Here is a 14,917-nt window from a genome sequence, read left to right as displayed (position 1 = left end):
CGTCAGCGACACTTCATTTCGAAATATGATCAGTGTGCAACGGGGAGTGTAATGGAAGCGCGCGTAATATATTTTTGGTCGGAGCTGTAATGCGACCGCGACCGCCGATGGCCGGCGACTTCAGGTATGTGACTGTGAGTGGGGTGGTTTTGGTTCTGCAACTTTTAACTTGTCTATGGAGGTTAACATAGTTGTTCTAAACCACCATGTAGGCCACTTCTTAGAATGTGCATTTTTCGCCTGAGAACTGAAAGAAAATGTACGAGAGTTGCCGCGGTCCCCAGTCTGAAAGTCGTCTCCTCACGTAGGTGCACTGCTCGCGAAAAAGCAGACGACTTCTGTATCCTATCACGGACTTCCCGCAGGGCGACGTAGCCGTTCGGGTTGTTGCCAACACAGACCGTGGCATGCTCTGCAATCTTCATCAATTTAATCCGGTCATTTAATAACCGTGACGTGCTTTGTCGGGTAAGTTTGGGATATTCCATTTTCAACGAAGGGTAATCGAATGATACACTTTATGAAACGCTCGTTCAATGTACAATTCGCGCAATATGCTCTTGCCATATCTTCGGTGGTCATTGATCTACAAGGAATGAAATGACACTACAGTTTCGAAATTTCTCCCTCTCTTTGCCTTTCTCGGCACTGGGACCTCACACTCATTTCCTGTTATACCTTGTTCGTGGCTGCCACTGCTCTGTCTCCTCTATCCACATCTCGATGACATGGCGCAGCAGGAACGAAGTTTGTCGCGAAAGCGAAGTGCAATCTGGACATTGTTTACGCCCGCTGGAGACCATGTTGCAAAATGCAATTTTTGTGGCGCTCTTACGTCCTACAAGGGGGGAGCAACGGCAAATCTCTGGCGTCACGCGCGTACCAAGCACCCTACGTTAACTGTTTCAAGGGCATGTCCTATCCGAGGCCCACAGCAACAGTTAGTTGTCGAAAATGTGGACGATCCTGGGTTGCTGGACCCCCTGCCCTCCGCGGCTGCGTCAAGCTCGGAAGTAGCCTCGACAAGTTCGTGCACAGTGACAACTGTCTGTGCACCATCAACTTCATCTCAGCCAGTGGCGTCCGAGGGACGACGAAGGGAAATTCAAAGTACAATTTCACAGTTCGTGTCACGACCACTGCCTCACAGCAAGACAGCCAAGCTTGATGAGGAACTTGTCAAATTAATAGTAAAGGAGTATCACCCGTTCTCTCTTGTCGAAGGTGAGCGGTTTCGCAGTTTCGTGCGCGCTCTCAACCCGGGATATGTCCTTCCTACGAGAAAGACACTGTCCTCTACACTTCTTTCGCAGCAGTACACAAAAATCTCGGAAGACGTAAGAAGGCAGCTGCGATGTGCTACGCATGTTTGCTTGACAACGGATGGATGGACTTCACTGACAAACGAGAGCTACATCGCTTTAACAGCGCACTTCTTTGATGAAAACTGTGATCTGAGATCGTGCCTCCTTGAATGCTTTGCATATAGTGCAAGGCATACTGCAGAGAACCTCGCAATAGAACTGCAACGAGTGGCAAGAGAGTGGCATGTGGAAGAAAAAGTGTCAGCTGTGGTAAGTGACAACGCAGCGAATATTACTGCCGCCGTACGCATATGTGGTTGGCCCCACCATCCCTGTTTTGCGCATACACTGAACTTAGTTGTTCAAACAGGTGTACGCGAAATTATCAACGTGCAAGCTAAGGTTAAAGCCATTGTTCGCTTTTTCAAGCAGAGTGCTCACGGACTGGCGAAGCTCCAATCGATGCAGCAACAAATGGGTGCACCGATGTTAAAATTGAAACAAGACGTTCCAACAAGATGGAATTCCACATATGAAATGTTTTCAAGGTTGATAACTTTGAAGGAGGCTATACAGTCGACACTGGCCATCCTCGACTCCGGGGTGGAGTCACTCTCCCAGAGTGAATGGCATATTGTGGAAAAATCCTGTGACATACTGAAGCCGTTTTTGGAAGTAACCACTGAAATGAGTAGCGAGAAGGCAGTGACAGCATCAAAAGTAATTTTGCTGAGCAATGCTCTCATGGCCCACGTGGGAAACGCCGCAAAAGATGAAAGCCTCCCTGAAATCTGCGCAAAAATGGTTCAGGTTCTTGACGAGCAAATGAAAAAGCGATTTTCCGATGTGGAAGCCGTGAAAATACTGGCTGAAGCAACGTTTTTGGACCCTCGTTTCAAGAGACACGGGTTTCGTAAGGAGGTCACATTCAGAAATGCCTACCGTTGGCTCACACAACAAGCAAACTCCGTTGAAGTTGCAGAGTGCGACCAATCAAGGTTCCAGCTTTCTGCACAGGAGGCAAACCAGGACTCTCCGTCCATTTGGCAGACTTTCGACACAACCGTGTCGAGCCTCGTCAATCCCGCAAATCCAACTGCGGCTGGGATACGCGAACTAGACAAGTACTTGCAGGAGCCCATGATTCCGAGGAAAACAAATCCAATTCTCTGGTGGAAAGAAAGGAGACACGTCTATCCGCGTCTTTTTGAAATAATGAAGAGTAGGCTGTGTGTCGTCGCAACGTCAGTCCCATGTGAAAGAATCTTCTCCAAAGCTGGACAGATTGTGACGGAAAGAAGAAACCGCCTTGGGCACAACAAGGTTTCGAAAGTGCTATTTTTGAATGCAAACATGCAGTGATGTAAATATACCTGCACAGAAAGCACTTTTTCCGCTATTATATTTTGCCTAACCATATCAACCTTTCACTTGTTTCCTCGGTTTGCTTTTATTAACCTCTTTAATATATTGCTTTAGTTTGTTTTGTTTTTGCTTTGTTTGCTTGCTATCAACTAGTGCAAGTGTGTCACATATATTTTTTTATTTACATATACTGAGTTTGTACATACATATACGTATCTTGAGTAACATTTATCTTTGAATAAAGCAAAAATCAATGTATTTAAGTGTGTTCTTTTTATAGCCGCACCGTTATCCCGCTAAATGAAACAACAAGCTATCATTGTTTACCGTCATTCAATCTTCAAAGCGCCGATGTCCGTTGCAAGCGACACGAGAAGAGCGCCACAACGAAGTGGTTCCTCGCATGTGCGAGCTGCGAGCCACATAACCAAGCCACCAAGCCAACCAAGCGTCCAGTGGTTGACTACGCGAACCACGCGAACGAACCACTCTCCGCACGAACCAGCCGAGAACGACCGCGCCAGTGAATCACTAAGTCGCGATGTCGCGATCGTTTCCACTCGACTCCTTCGACTATCCGTCTCTTCCCAGTTTGCTTCGATTCGTTGAGTGCGGTTCATTTGGGTCAGTAGGATGGTACGATTCAGTGGTTCTCCGATATCTCTCGGTCGTGCCGGACACAAGCAGAATGCACCAATCATGAACAGCTCTAGCTTCTCCCTTGCCTTAGCACCTCCCTCGGGCAACTCATGTTCAGGACTCCAACGTGTCGTCGAATCCCCCCTCATCCACCCTCAGTGTCGTCAGCGTGTTTGTTCCCCTCTGTCTGTCCTTCCACAGTTCCACAGCCACAGGCGATTGAATGCGTACTTGGCGTGTTGGCGCGTGGCGCCGTCTGCTGCCGGACGACGGTTGGTTCAAGCTTCAGAGGAGAGCCGATAGATGGCGCGGTGTAACTACTGAATCTAGTGCTCTAACCTAACTGAACCACTTTGAACCACTGAACGAGGATTTGCGGGACGAGGAATCGGTTCTCGTGGTTCACTCTTATGATTCGTTCGCTGCGAACGAATCATTTGCGAACGACCCATCACTAAAGTTAGAACTGGTTAGAACAACTTCGACGCGTCGTAGCAAGTTCGTTTTGTCTTCAGTAACCGTCGCAAGGATGGTGATGGTGTATCTCCTGTGCACTATTTACGTGTGTTTCCGTGCGCTTTGTAAGACAATGCGATGACAATGGTTCCTCTGCAACACATTGTCGATTTCCCGGAAGAGTTTTGACGCCAAGAAGACGCGAACGGCGTAGAGGCAAGAACGCACTGTGAAACGCCAATCGGACTGCGCGTCGCGAATGTTTGCAGGTATGATTGATGACCGTGATGTTTTGATTGCTATTAATTAGATGTTTCATTTTAGAAACTTCGGAGGAACTTGAAGAGAAACAAGATAAGAAGATTCCGAACGTACGGTGAAGAGGAATGGGGTGTATGTCGCGACCTGCATGGAAAACAGGAGTGTCGTGTCATCTTCTCTAAGAAAATACAAGACGTGAGGTGGCCAACGAACGAAAGCTCCCTGTGGTCCGTGAGTGCATCGCACAGTCAGGCATATGCTTTGTTTAGACACAGTGAGTGATCAGACTTATACTGCGTGGTATGTAAATGTAGAGATGTATTGATTATTTCTTTCTGCTCAGTGTATGCTTTTAGCAGAATAAACGGTAATTTACTTGAGCAATATGTGCATTTCTACGCATTATTTTCGATCATGCATTCAGTGGTCCCAGCTGCTAAGTGGTCGTATCCCGGACCACTTAACAGACGGGACCACTGGATCAATTCCACTGGTTCCACTCCAAGTGGGACCTGTCCAATAAACCACTTCGAAGTGGTCCCACTCCAGATTTTTGCCTGGGCGTTGACCGGAACGACGGCTGTAACTTAGTTGAAGGTATGAAATAAACCTTTGTTTTGTTATTGAGTTGGCACAGCGTTCCAGCGTTGGCACAGCGGGCCGGACGGCCGAGCACGACCCCGAGAGCGGGAATGGTTCTCACAGCACAATTGGTGCCCATTCTTGGGGAGTGATGGCGGAGATGACGGAAACAAGAGAAAAGACAACAACACATCCAGCGAGGGACTGCAAATACTATGAGTCACACGTGGACGGGGGTCACGCAGGTCAGATCTGCACACATTGTGCCACACGGAGTGCTCAAATGTGCTCCCCCGCGCTGAACAAAAGGAACGAGTAACGTCGGTAACGAGTTACCAATTTTTGTAACTGATTCCGTTACTATTATCATGCTTTAAAGAGTAACTCAGTCGTTACTTCGTTACCAAAAAAGGTAACCGTTACCAAGTAATGAGTTAGGCACAACTCTGACCGCGATTTCGGGGCGGGACGGGTCTGTCAAGGCTCAGTCCTGCGGGGATCGTCCTCTGGTCATAGAGGAAGGGATCTAGGGCTCGGTGGGATGACTTCGCATTGTATGAATCACGGGGGTTGTCACCCAAACCTGTTGCATGCAGGGGTTCGACCGAGGCGGCTCCTCCCGTCCACGCGCAGCGCGGTTCCAACGCTTGCTCTGGGGGCGGAGAGGGCCGGTATTCGAGCTCTGGCAGGAGGTCGCCTTGTATTGAACGAGCCTCCTGGGCCAACGCCTCAAGAGTTTTAAAGCGATGGGCTCTTAAGTAGGGCCGGAAGCGCGTGTGGCACTGACGGATAGCCCGTGCGACGCGCTGTGGGATTCGCTCTGCTGTACAGATCCTGCAATGCCCGAACGAATTCAGATAAGCTTTCCTCAGGATGTTGAGTACGCTTATGCAATTCTTCTAGGACACGGTATTCGTAATCCGGGGGAAGAAGTTCGTTTTTGAACCGCTTCTGGAGGTCCTGAAAGGACATAAACTCCGATTGCAACCGAAGCCAGCGGGCGGCGTCTCCGACCAAAGCAACCTGTAGGATGCGTTGGATTAGAACTTCGTCCGAAATTCCCATACCCGTCTGATAGGCGGTAAGGTCGTCCAGGAAATCGGCAACAGACTTCTTATCGGAGTAACCTGAGAAGGTGGGCACCGGTAAGTTGAGTCGTAGAGGCGCTTGTGCGTGCGGCGGCGGCGAAACCGACCCGGCATCCAGGCGTTGAACCACCAACGAGCACAACTCCATCATGAGTGACAGGAATTCTGCCGTTGCAATGGCGTCAGACTGCGGCACTGCAGGTACCTCAGCCGACGTAGCTTGGAACGAAGGCACGGCATGTGCCTCCTTGCCCTCGGCTAGTCCTTTCGCCTCCGATGGCGCCGAGGCGTTGGAGTCCAGCCTCTGTTCCGAACGGGCCCGCTTCCGTCCAGGGACCACGGGTCCGCTACGGATGGGGTACCTGTGTAGCGGCGGTGAACGCTACATCCGCTCCGGGACACAGGTAGCGGGCTGGAGCTATAAAAAAACTCAAAAACAAACAAATAACACACGCAAGAACACACACACAAAAACTAACAGCAATAAACTCTAGCAACTACTAACTACGCACAAACTACAAACAGTGCCGCGTGTTCCCCGCCACGGAACAGACGCGGTCGGACCCCAAACGTTGGGCGCCAGTTGTGGAAACCTAAGTTCCCACAACCTCGGGGCGTCAGCCCATCTGTTGTGTTGCTTGTTCCTTCGCGCACGGAACGGACGGGCTGACGCCCCGAGGTTGTGGGAACTTAGGTTTCCACAAGCTTTCGGGTTTGAGAGCTACCTGGGTAGAAGGGAAGTCCAGGGACCTCGGATCTGCTGCGGAGGTCGTACCTGTGTAGCAGCGATGAACGCTGCATCCGCACCGGGACACAGGTACCGGGCGGGAGCTGTAAAAACTCAAAGAAAAACACGCGCAAATAGACACACACAAAAAAAGGCCGACAGCAAAAAACTACTAGGAACTAACCTAAAACTAGTAAAAACTACGCGTGCCGCGTGTTCCCCGCCACGGGACGGACGAGCTCGAGCCCCACGTTGGGCGCCAGTTGTGGAAACCTATTCCCACAACCTCGGGGCATCAGCCCGTCCGTTCCGCGCCGCGAAGGAACAAGCAGCGCAAAAGCAGATTCAAGCAAACATGCCAGGTTTATTGCCAAGGAAAAGTAAGCCAACGGTCCAGCCAACAATCACGAAACGAACCCCCGTTTTCCCTCCTGCACCGCATTTTATCCTCTATCCCGAGGGGAAATGCCCCCTAAACACAACCGGTTCCCACCGATGCTGCCATCCAGGCTTCCGCTGCAGAACCACGCCACAGACTATGGACATGGATGCTTGACAATGTCTGGTATATCAGTTTGTAAACACTGTATGAAGGGCAGATAGAACTGTTGTAGTTTGGGTTGATCAGTTTGTTGGCACTGTAGAAGCGCCGATCCGTGTCTGTGTCGCCTTGGCAATTCTTCTCAGTGACTTATTCTGTGTTTCTAGCATAGAATGACGTTTCTGCAACAGTTATGCAGTAAATTATAAGTCGTTTGCGGCCGATATGTGTACATTTTAATGTGGGATATTTGCTGCTTGCTTTCAGGCTCAGTGGAACATGTGAGCATGTTGCCGCATTGCCCTTCCATGTTGGTGCCACGAAACAGCCCCAAGTCTCCTGTACAGATGTGCCTTGTGTTTGGATTGTGCCCCCCAAAGGTATAGTCCTGCAAATCATTTGCCGAGCATGCATCGGACCAGAAGTATTTTTGCCATAATTTGTGCTTGTCCTGTGACACCTGCCTGAATTCTTTTGCAGCTAAAAAGCCGGTCCCAGTTACTCCGCTGCAAGATATTACTTTCCGGAAGCATTTGGTCAATAAAGCCACCCACGTTAAGACAAGGCTGCGCCTGTTTGACCCATGTGCGAAGTCCCCAGATCATGACAACAGCGATTACACAAGGACTCTCAAACGACTGGAAAAAGTACGTCCAAGCTTGGATGCTCCTGAGGTATTTCCCTGGAAAGTCCGTTCAGTCCCCCCCCCCCCCAGGCAGCGCAGCCAATACTCACAAATTCACAATAGGCGACGACGAAGACCTCTGGAGCCCCCACGTATCTCAGGAGGTAGACAAGTACATCACGTCACTCCCACAGCTGACTGTGAGTAAAAAAATGTGTGAGAGTACCAAGGGGCAGGCGGACAATGCAAAATGGTACTCCGAAAGAACTGGTCGTGTCACGGCGTCAAACTTTTGCAGAGTGGTTCGCTGCACGATACCTGAGTACCTTGTGAAGCAAATACTTTACCCCAGAAAAAGTGCCCATTCAGAAGCCATAGCATACGGGAGGGAGCATGAAGCTGACGCAGTGGATGCTTACGTGCACCTGATGCACCTGTATGACAGGCCCATTGAAGTGATCGAGACTGGTCTCATCGTGCATCGGAAGTACCCGTTCACTGCAGCCTCACCAAACCGCCTTGTGAAGGAGGGAGACATGGATGGACTGCTGGAGGTAAAGTGTCCACTCTCCAAGAGGGGGATAACAGCAGAAGAGGCCAGCAAGGACAAGAGGTTCTGCTGCAGCATTGTTGACGGCGAGGTTCGCCTGAAGCCCTCACATGCATATTTCTATCAAGTACAAGGCCAGATGGCGGTAGCAGAAAAAGAATGGTGCGACTTCGTTATTTGGACAAATGATGGAGCTGGGAACAGGTCCACGCGTGTTCAAAGGATAGACTTTGACCGCTCGTTTTGGGAGGAATAGATTTTATCTGGCATCCTGCACTTTGTTAGGCACGCGCTTGTCCCTGAAGTGCTGACAAAGAGAATACAGAGGATAGGAAAACTGTACACCAAAGGTGGCTATATTCCCTTTGGCAAGTACAGGAAAAACAACAGCAAAGAAAATGATGGGTTTGACTAGTTCTGGTTGAGACATTTATTTTGCTTGTCAATGTGGAGCGAATCTCTATCATAACACATCATCATCATGAGAAGTGTGTGAAGTAAAAATCATTTCATATACTGCAGTTGCTTTATGCACACTGACCATGTTGCTACATACCTTTTAAATAGATTTCAGCGTACCGTGGTATATAGTGAAACCTCGCTATTATGACCATGGCTGGAGGTTTGCACTACTTGGTTCCCCAGGCGTTTGGTCATACAGCGTGTATGTCAGAGTATCAGGGGTCAGAGAAACCTGTCAGAAGTCAGGTGAGGCTGCGTGTTGTGTTCTCATCCTCTGTTATGTTATCAGGGGTCATATTAACAAGGGTTCACTGTACACCACATGCAGGCCGCAACATATTTAACACACAGCTCTGATGATGGGCGGGTCCCTCCAGCTGGACAAAAAGCAGCAAGTATGGGACACCTGCTCTGCAATGTCAACCATATTCAGTGGCAATGGCCTGTCGAGTATGTGGAATTCTTTCACTCGTCGTATAACGCGTTCAACATGAAGCCTGACACTGGCTATACTGGGAGTTTTTTCCACGTCATTTACATTCATTTGGACTTCTCCTGGGTTCCTCATTGAAGGCATATACAAACTTATCCCAGGGGGCAAATTCTTGAACCTAAACCCTTTGTCAATCATTAGTACATCTCCTGGCATTAGGCTGCTAAACAAGCCTGACTGTTCAACGATATGCCCGTACAGATGCTAAATCCCCCCCACAACTTGGAGACAAAGCATAAGTACCCATCAGGAGCACATCTGATCACAGCTTTGTACGTATTATGTGGACTTCCGTGGCGTCAAGTACAACTCTTGTATTTTTGTACAGGCGGAAGGCTTTCGAGAGGTAGGGAGCAATTTCATTTACTGTAAGGAATGTTGTCAGGCTCTTAAGTTCTGCGTGTAGAAGGTTTATCCATGTGGTGAAGAGTTTGCTGAAGTGACCTTGCGAGATGCCAAAGTTTCTGGATACTTCCTTTCCAGGCATTCCCGTCCTAAGCCGAACCAACACGATGAATAACTCGTCCTGTGTGGTGAACTTTTTCATGTTTTCGTCATGATCCATCCTTTCTGAGCACCAGTACTGCTTTTTGGTTGCTTTTGGCTGCAGAAACTTGAACAGTGCTCTAAAGACATCATAGCTTGGTAGTCCAGTGTAGTACACCGCATTCACCATTGAGTTACGGATATGCTACACAGAACGAAGTCGTGAATTGGCATTCTCCAGTTGGCTTCTCAGCTTATCTTTCTCCTCTTCAGCACAAGGATCCTGCAGCGCAGCTAGGTTCTCTTCCAATGTCACTGGAGGAGCATTCATATTTAGTGCACCTGAAATTGCAGAAAAGACTCATGTGGGGAAGAAAACGGCACTCATAGATAAGGCCCTTTATTTTCTGCTACGGCAAATGTGAAATTCTGTGATCGGGGTTAGTAAAGTCTGCAATTTTATGCAATAATTGCAAAAAAGGGTACTTGTGGCTCCGATACTTACATCACCTTCATACGCAGAACTATTAGAAATCAGAAACAGCTGTTAGAGGACTACGTTACCGCTATCGAGCTACATTTCTGACTGGCCGAAAACGTCAGCCGTCAAATGGGTCATTCCATGCCATGTTATTCACAAGAGTTGCTCCCTCATCATGGATTGTGATGAAAAATTCAAGGTTGTTTGCGGGTTCAGTAGAATGGCTCATGGTGCATAATGTATAATTAAAAAATCTGTAGTGTTCCCCGCTAGAGGGTTCGGAACATGGCGACAGGTGCGACAACCAAGTTCTCTTTTCTAGCGTCTCATGGCACTTGTACTTTTTCCGAGTGACCCACTTCTTGAAAAAAAAAGGAAAGCCTGACTGATCAGACTCATGAATCGAGTGTGCACTTTTTCACCTATATGCGTGACGGTCGAGCAACCCCTCTGGGTCACCTGGCATGGAGTGATCAGTTATTAATAAAGGTTTCCTATAAAGAGAAGAAAAAGGCCTCCCAATGAGCCTAAAGCCTACCAGCTGAAGCTACAATAAAATGGACGACATTTGTATTTGGAACCAACGCACAAGCTGTGAAATATATACACACCCGGCTTTCTCTCAAGGGGGAAGGCTCACCTACCATTGTTCAAACTGAGTGCCTCTGCAAAATTTGAAGAGCAGTTCCAGCAGTCCTCCAGCAGTCCTCTGCGAATGTTGAATCACGTGATGTTGACGCTACAAAAGTGTAGAGGACATTTGTACTTGGATCAGTTGACATTACCCACTATGTGATATGCGACACACAGGATGGCCGAAAGAAAAACTAAATTCTGTACCTCCAATTCACTTCACGACGTTTCAGTGTCAAACCAGATTTGTCCCCGAGTTTCCGCCCTGAATCAAGGTCTACGTGTGCAGTGAATTAGTATTTGGTTTGGGCTTGTTAGTAAGGTGTCAGCAACTTCGTCTTCCCGGTTGTGGTTGAGACGACGAAGAGGGCGATGAAAAAAAAGAAAAGAGGGTGCCCTGATACGTTGATGAGCGTGGCGCGCGGTCACTGGTCGATTCAGTTGTTCCAACATTGAGGACGATAAAGTTGTTGGAAGTCGGCCCAGGACGCACATTCCCCCAGGGCGTGAGTCGTGACGTTGCCCACATACGTGAGGCCGACAACGGCAAGCCCTATCACCACCACCACCACCATAAAGTTGTTTGTGTTCCTGGTCAGGGTCGTCTTGGATGTCCTTTTTGTAGAGATCGAAAGAACATTTTTACATGGTGCCGAAACCCGGGAGACTGACTCAGAGGCCTCCCACTGTATCGAAGCCAGGAACCGTGGACCGGGACTGTCTCAACGTTTAGAGGATTATCGTCTTCAGATCAACGATGGACCGGCTGAAGCCAAAGCGAGCTGCACGCCGAACGCAGACGACTAAGGTCATCTCCGAGGCGACAGCAGCACTGACCGACCCCACTACTACACCACAAACGTACTGCTTGCGACATACTTGTTTGATATCTCCAGCCCCCTAAAAGCGGGTTACCGAACCAAGTTGCTGTGCTACCGTCGCCTCACTTCCGTTCCCCTGGTGGCGGCAGGCCTGCGCAGCGCCACCAGACGGGAGAGATGGCGATCCGATAACCGCGCATCGTCTGCTAGCTCCAAATGCGTCGACGGGGCAGCGCTTTCCTCGGAATGCGGAGTGCGAATGCATGGACCAATGAATGGACCTCAAGAATAACACATCGGGAACAATCGAGAAAGTGTTGATAAGCTTATCAACACTTTCTCGATTGTTCCTAAGGTGTTGTTCCGCCCTCTACGCTTCCCTGCCCAGGCCAATGAGCGCAGTGATTGAGAGTGGAGAGGCACCAACGCGTTACTGAGGTCCCGTGTTCCACAGCGTTTTTTTTCCTCATTTTGTATAAGTTTATTATTTCTTTTTTTATCCTAGCCAGCAAGCGAGGCTTGCTTGCTTCGCATAACACTAGTAAATAAAATGAGATAATCCCTCGCTTGTGCCAGTTTCACGGAGCAGCCGTGGTCCCTTGCATTACTGTGACACCTTTCACAAAAAGTCCTGACGACCGCAGGAACTGCTCAAATGTGGCCTAATCCCGGTGTACTTACGTTTCAAAAACAGTAAACAGGAACAAAAGGAAACAGGTTACAATTCCCATTCCACTCCGCATCCCGAGGAAAGCGCGGCCCCGTCGATGCATTTGGAGCTAGCAGACGACGCGCGGTTATCGGATCGCCATCTCTCCCGTCTGGTGGCATTGCGCAGCCCCGCCGCCACCAGGGGAAAGGAAGTGAGGCGAAGGCGACGATAGCACAGCAACTTGGTTCGCTAACCCGCTCTTACAGCGGTTGGAGATATCAAACAAGTATGTCGCGAGCAGTAGGCATCACTGCTGGAAAGGCTGTCGCACAACAGCAAGGAGCTAAGTATCTTGGATAGAGAAATAGAACCGCTGATTACAGATCAGCACATGGATCAGGAGTATGCGACTGCTCGAATACGAAGATCAAGTCCTCAAGATGACGAGCCTGTTGAAGGCGAAGGCAACTGAACCCGCTCTAAACACTGGGGCAGCCACCACGGCATCAACGAACCCGATATCAAACGGTGGAAGGTCAAGTGTGGTTCGACTTCCAAGGTTGCAGCTGCAGACCTTTAAGGGAGATATTCCGAAGTGGCCACCATTTTGGGAGCAGTTTCGACAGTCTATTCACGAAAATGAAAATCTCTCACGAAGTGAGAAATTCCAGTATTGGCGTTCTTTGCTGTCCGGACCACCTGCAGCGGCGATAGCGGGTCTTCAAGCGACGGAGATGTGCTACCAGGACGCGATTGACATTTTAACTCGTCGTTTCGGAGATCAGAAGAGAATTGAACGAGAGCATCTTGGAAAGCTGAGGATACCTCCTGTGGTGACGTCGTCAGACGACATCCGGGGTCTCCGCGGATTGTTCGACCACGTGCAGACACACAGACGAGGACTACAGGCCCTCGGAATTTCCCCGTCAACGTACGCCGCGTTACTCGTGGACATCATCCCGAAGGCGTTACCTGGCAATATCACCGTCGTGTACTATCGTCGATCGGCTCGTGGATCCATAGTTTCTGCACAACCGAGCACGTGAGGCGGCCACCAGAGCTCACAACGGAACGATGAAAGCACCACAATCTCGATCCGAGCTCGACAGCATTCTCGATTTTCTACAAATAGAAGTGGAGAGCAGAGAGAAAGCTGGTAACAGCAATGCTAGCAAAAATGGTTCTGGTCGAGATCAACAGCCGAAGGGAAACCGAATCAAGAAACCCCGACCAGCGTCCGCAGTTTTGCATGCATCGGCGAAGGTGGCGCGGTGCAACTTCTGCGATTCCGAGCAGCACACGATGGGGAACTGCACCGCCCCCATAGATTTGGACCGAAAGAAGAGGATAATCTCCGCAGAAAGTCGCTGTTTTAGGTGTGCATTGAAAGGACACCGCGCCTTGCAGAGGAGGGTTGTATGCTCGTCGTGCAAAGGCAAACACGTGACTTCACTCTGCGACCCCAACTGGAACTCCGTCTCGGGGACGAAGGTTAAAACGGTCGAAACAACAAGCATGTACGCCGCGAGCACAGGAGGAGTGTTACGGATTTCATGTTAACTTCGTCGTTGAAGAGAAAAAATAGAGGACGAGGAGGAGGAAGTTGGGATTCCCGAGGGGAGAAGCGTGGTAGACGGTGATTGGGGGGACTTGTTGCTGTATTTCGTGATGGAATGATGTTCGGAGGACGATAAAGTTTGTCCCTGCGGTCACCTGTTTTCGACTCCAGTTCTTGGGGATTCTTGCGACTATAATTTGTAACATGGTGCCGAAACCTGGGAGCTTGCTCTGGGACTAACGACTGGGATCGACTCGAGAACCCGTGGACCCGGAGATATTGGACGCATTGAAGACTATCGTCGTCGGACAAAGAATGGATCGCCTGAAGGCGAAGCGAAGTGCGCGGCGAGCTCAGACAACAAGGATCGTCAACGAAGCTACAGCAGCCCTCGCCGACCCGAATAGCACAGCGGAAGCCTGCAGCGCTCTCTTGGAACGCCTTGAGTCATGCAGTAAGGATCTCGGCATTCTCGACAAGGAAATCGAGTCACATGTTACGGACAAGCACATGAAACAACAGTACACTGCAGTCTTGGATAATGAGGATCGTGTGGTCCAAGCGACGGCGCTGCTCAAGGCCAAGATCAGAGGCCTGATGGGGGCTGGACAGGTTACACAGGCGACTACGCCATCGACTGGAACGAACGGTAGGAGATAAAGCAGAATAAGGTTGCCCAAGCTACAGCTGCAGACGTTCCGTGGAGAGCTGTCACAGTGGCTACCATTCTGGGAGCAATTCAGGGCAGCTATCGACGAAAACGACGACCTTCCGCGAAGTGAGAAGTTTCACTATTTACGGACGTTGGTGTCTGGTCCGCCGGCGGCTGCGATTGCCGGACTGCAAGCCACAGAAGGATGCTACCAAGACGCAATCAAAATACTGGAAAGTCGGTTCGGAGACCATCAAAGGATTGAGCAGGACCATGTTGTGAATTTACGAAATCCACCAGTAGTGACTTCAGTAGACGACATACGAGGACTAAGGAAGCTGTATGACCACATGCAAAGCCACATTCGAGGTCTACAAGCACTGGGGGTTTCCACGGGCACGTATGCAACGCTACTAGTGGACATTCTGCTGAAGGCACTTCCCAGCGAGATGGCTGTGGAGTATCGTCGTCAGCTGGCGCACGACGGAAGGGCCGGCCAGCGGCAGGATCACAGGATGACGCGGGTGAACGACGGCCCGAC

General features: G+C 49.8%; 2 protein-coding genes across 2 annotated transcripts; both read left to right on the top strand.

Annotated features, from left to right (window-relative positions):
- Positions 1-728: 728 nt before the first annotated feature.
- LOC135389644 (E3 SUMO-protein ligase ZBED1-like) lies at positions 729-2,666 on the top strand. Its single transcript, XM_064619678.1, has one exon. It carries the CDS (start codon positions 729-731, stop codon positions 2,664-2,666), a length of 1,938 nt encoding a protein of 645 aa, XP_064475748.1.
- A 9,904-nt stretch (positions 2,667-12,570) lies between these two features.
- Positions 12,571-13,212, top strand: LOC135389643 (uncharacterized). The gene has a single exon (XM_064619677.1). It carries the CDS (start codon positions 12,571-12,573, stop codon positions 13,210-13,212), a length of 642 nt encoding a protein of 213 aa, XP_064475747.1.
- Positions 13,213-14,917: the final 1,705 nt, after the last annotated feature.

The sequence above is a fragment of the Ornithodoros turicata genome, chromosome 3 (assembly GCF_037126465.1).
Source record: "Ornithodoros turicata isolate Travis chromosome 3, ASM3712646v1, whole genome shotgun sequence".
Lineage (NCBI taxonomy): Eukaryota > Metazoa > Arthropoda > Arachnida > Ixodida > Argasidae > Ornithodoros > Ornithodoros turicata.
Note: the sequence above shows the minus strand (reverse complement) of the source record. Positions and strands in the feature narration are given on the sequence as shown.

Coding starts and splice junctions, on each gene's coding strand:
- LOC135389644 (XM_064619678.1), top strand. CDS start 729: ATGGCGCAGCAGGAACGAAGTTTGTCGCGAAAGCGAAGTGCAATCTGG.
- LOC135389643 (XM_064619677.1), top strand. CDS start 12,571: ATGCGACTGCTCGAATACGAAGATCAAGTCCTCAAGATGACGAGCCTG.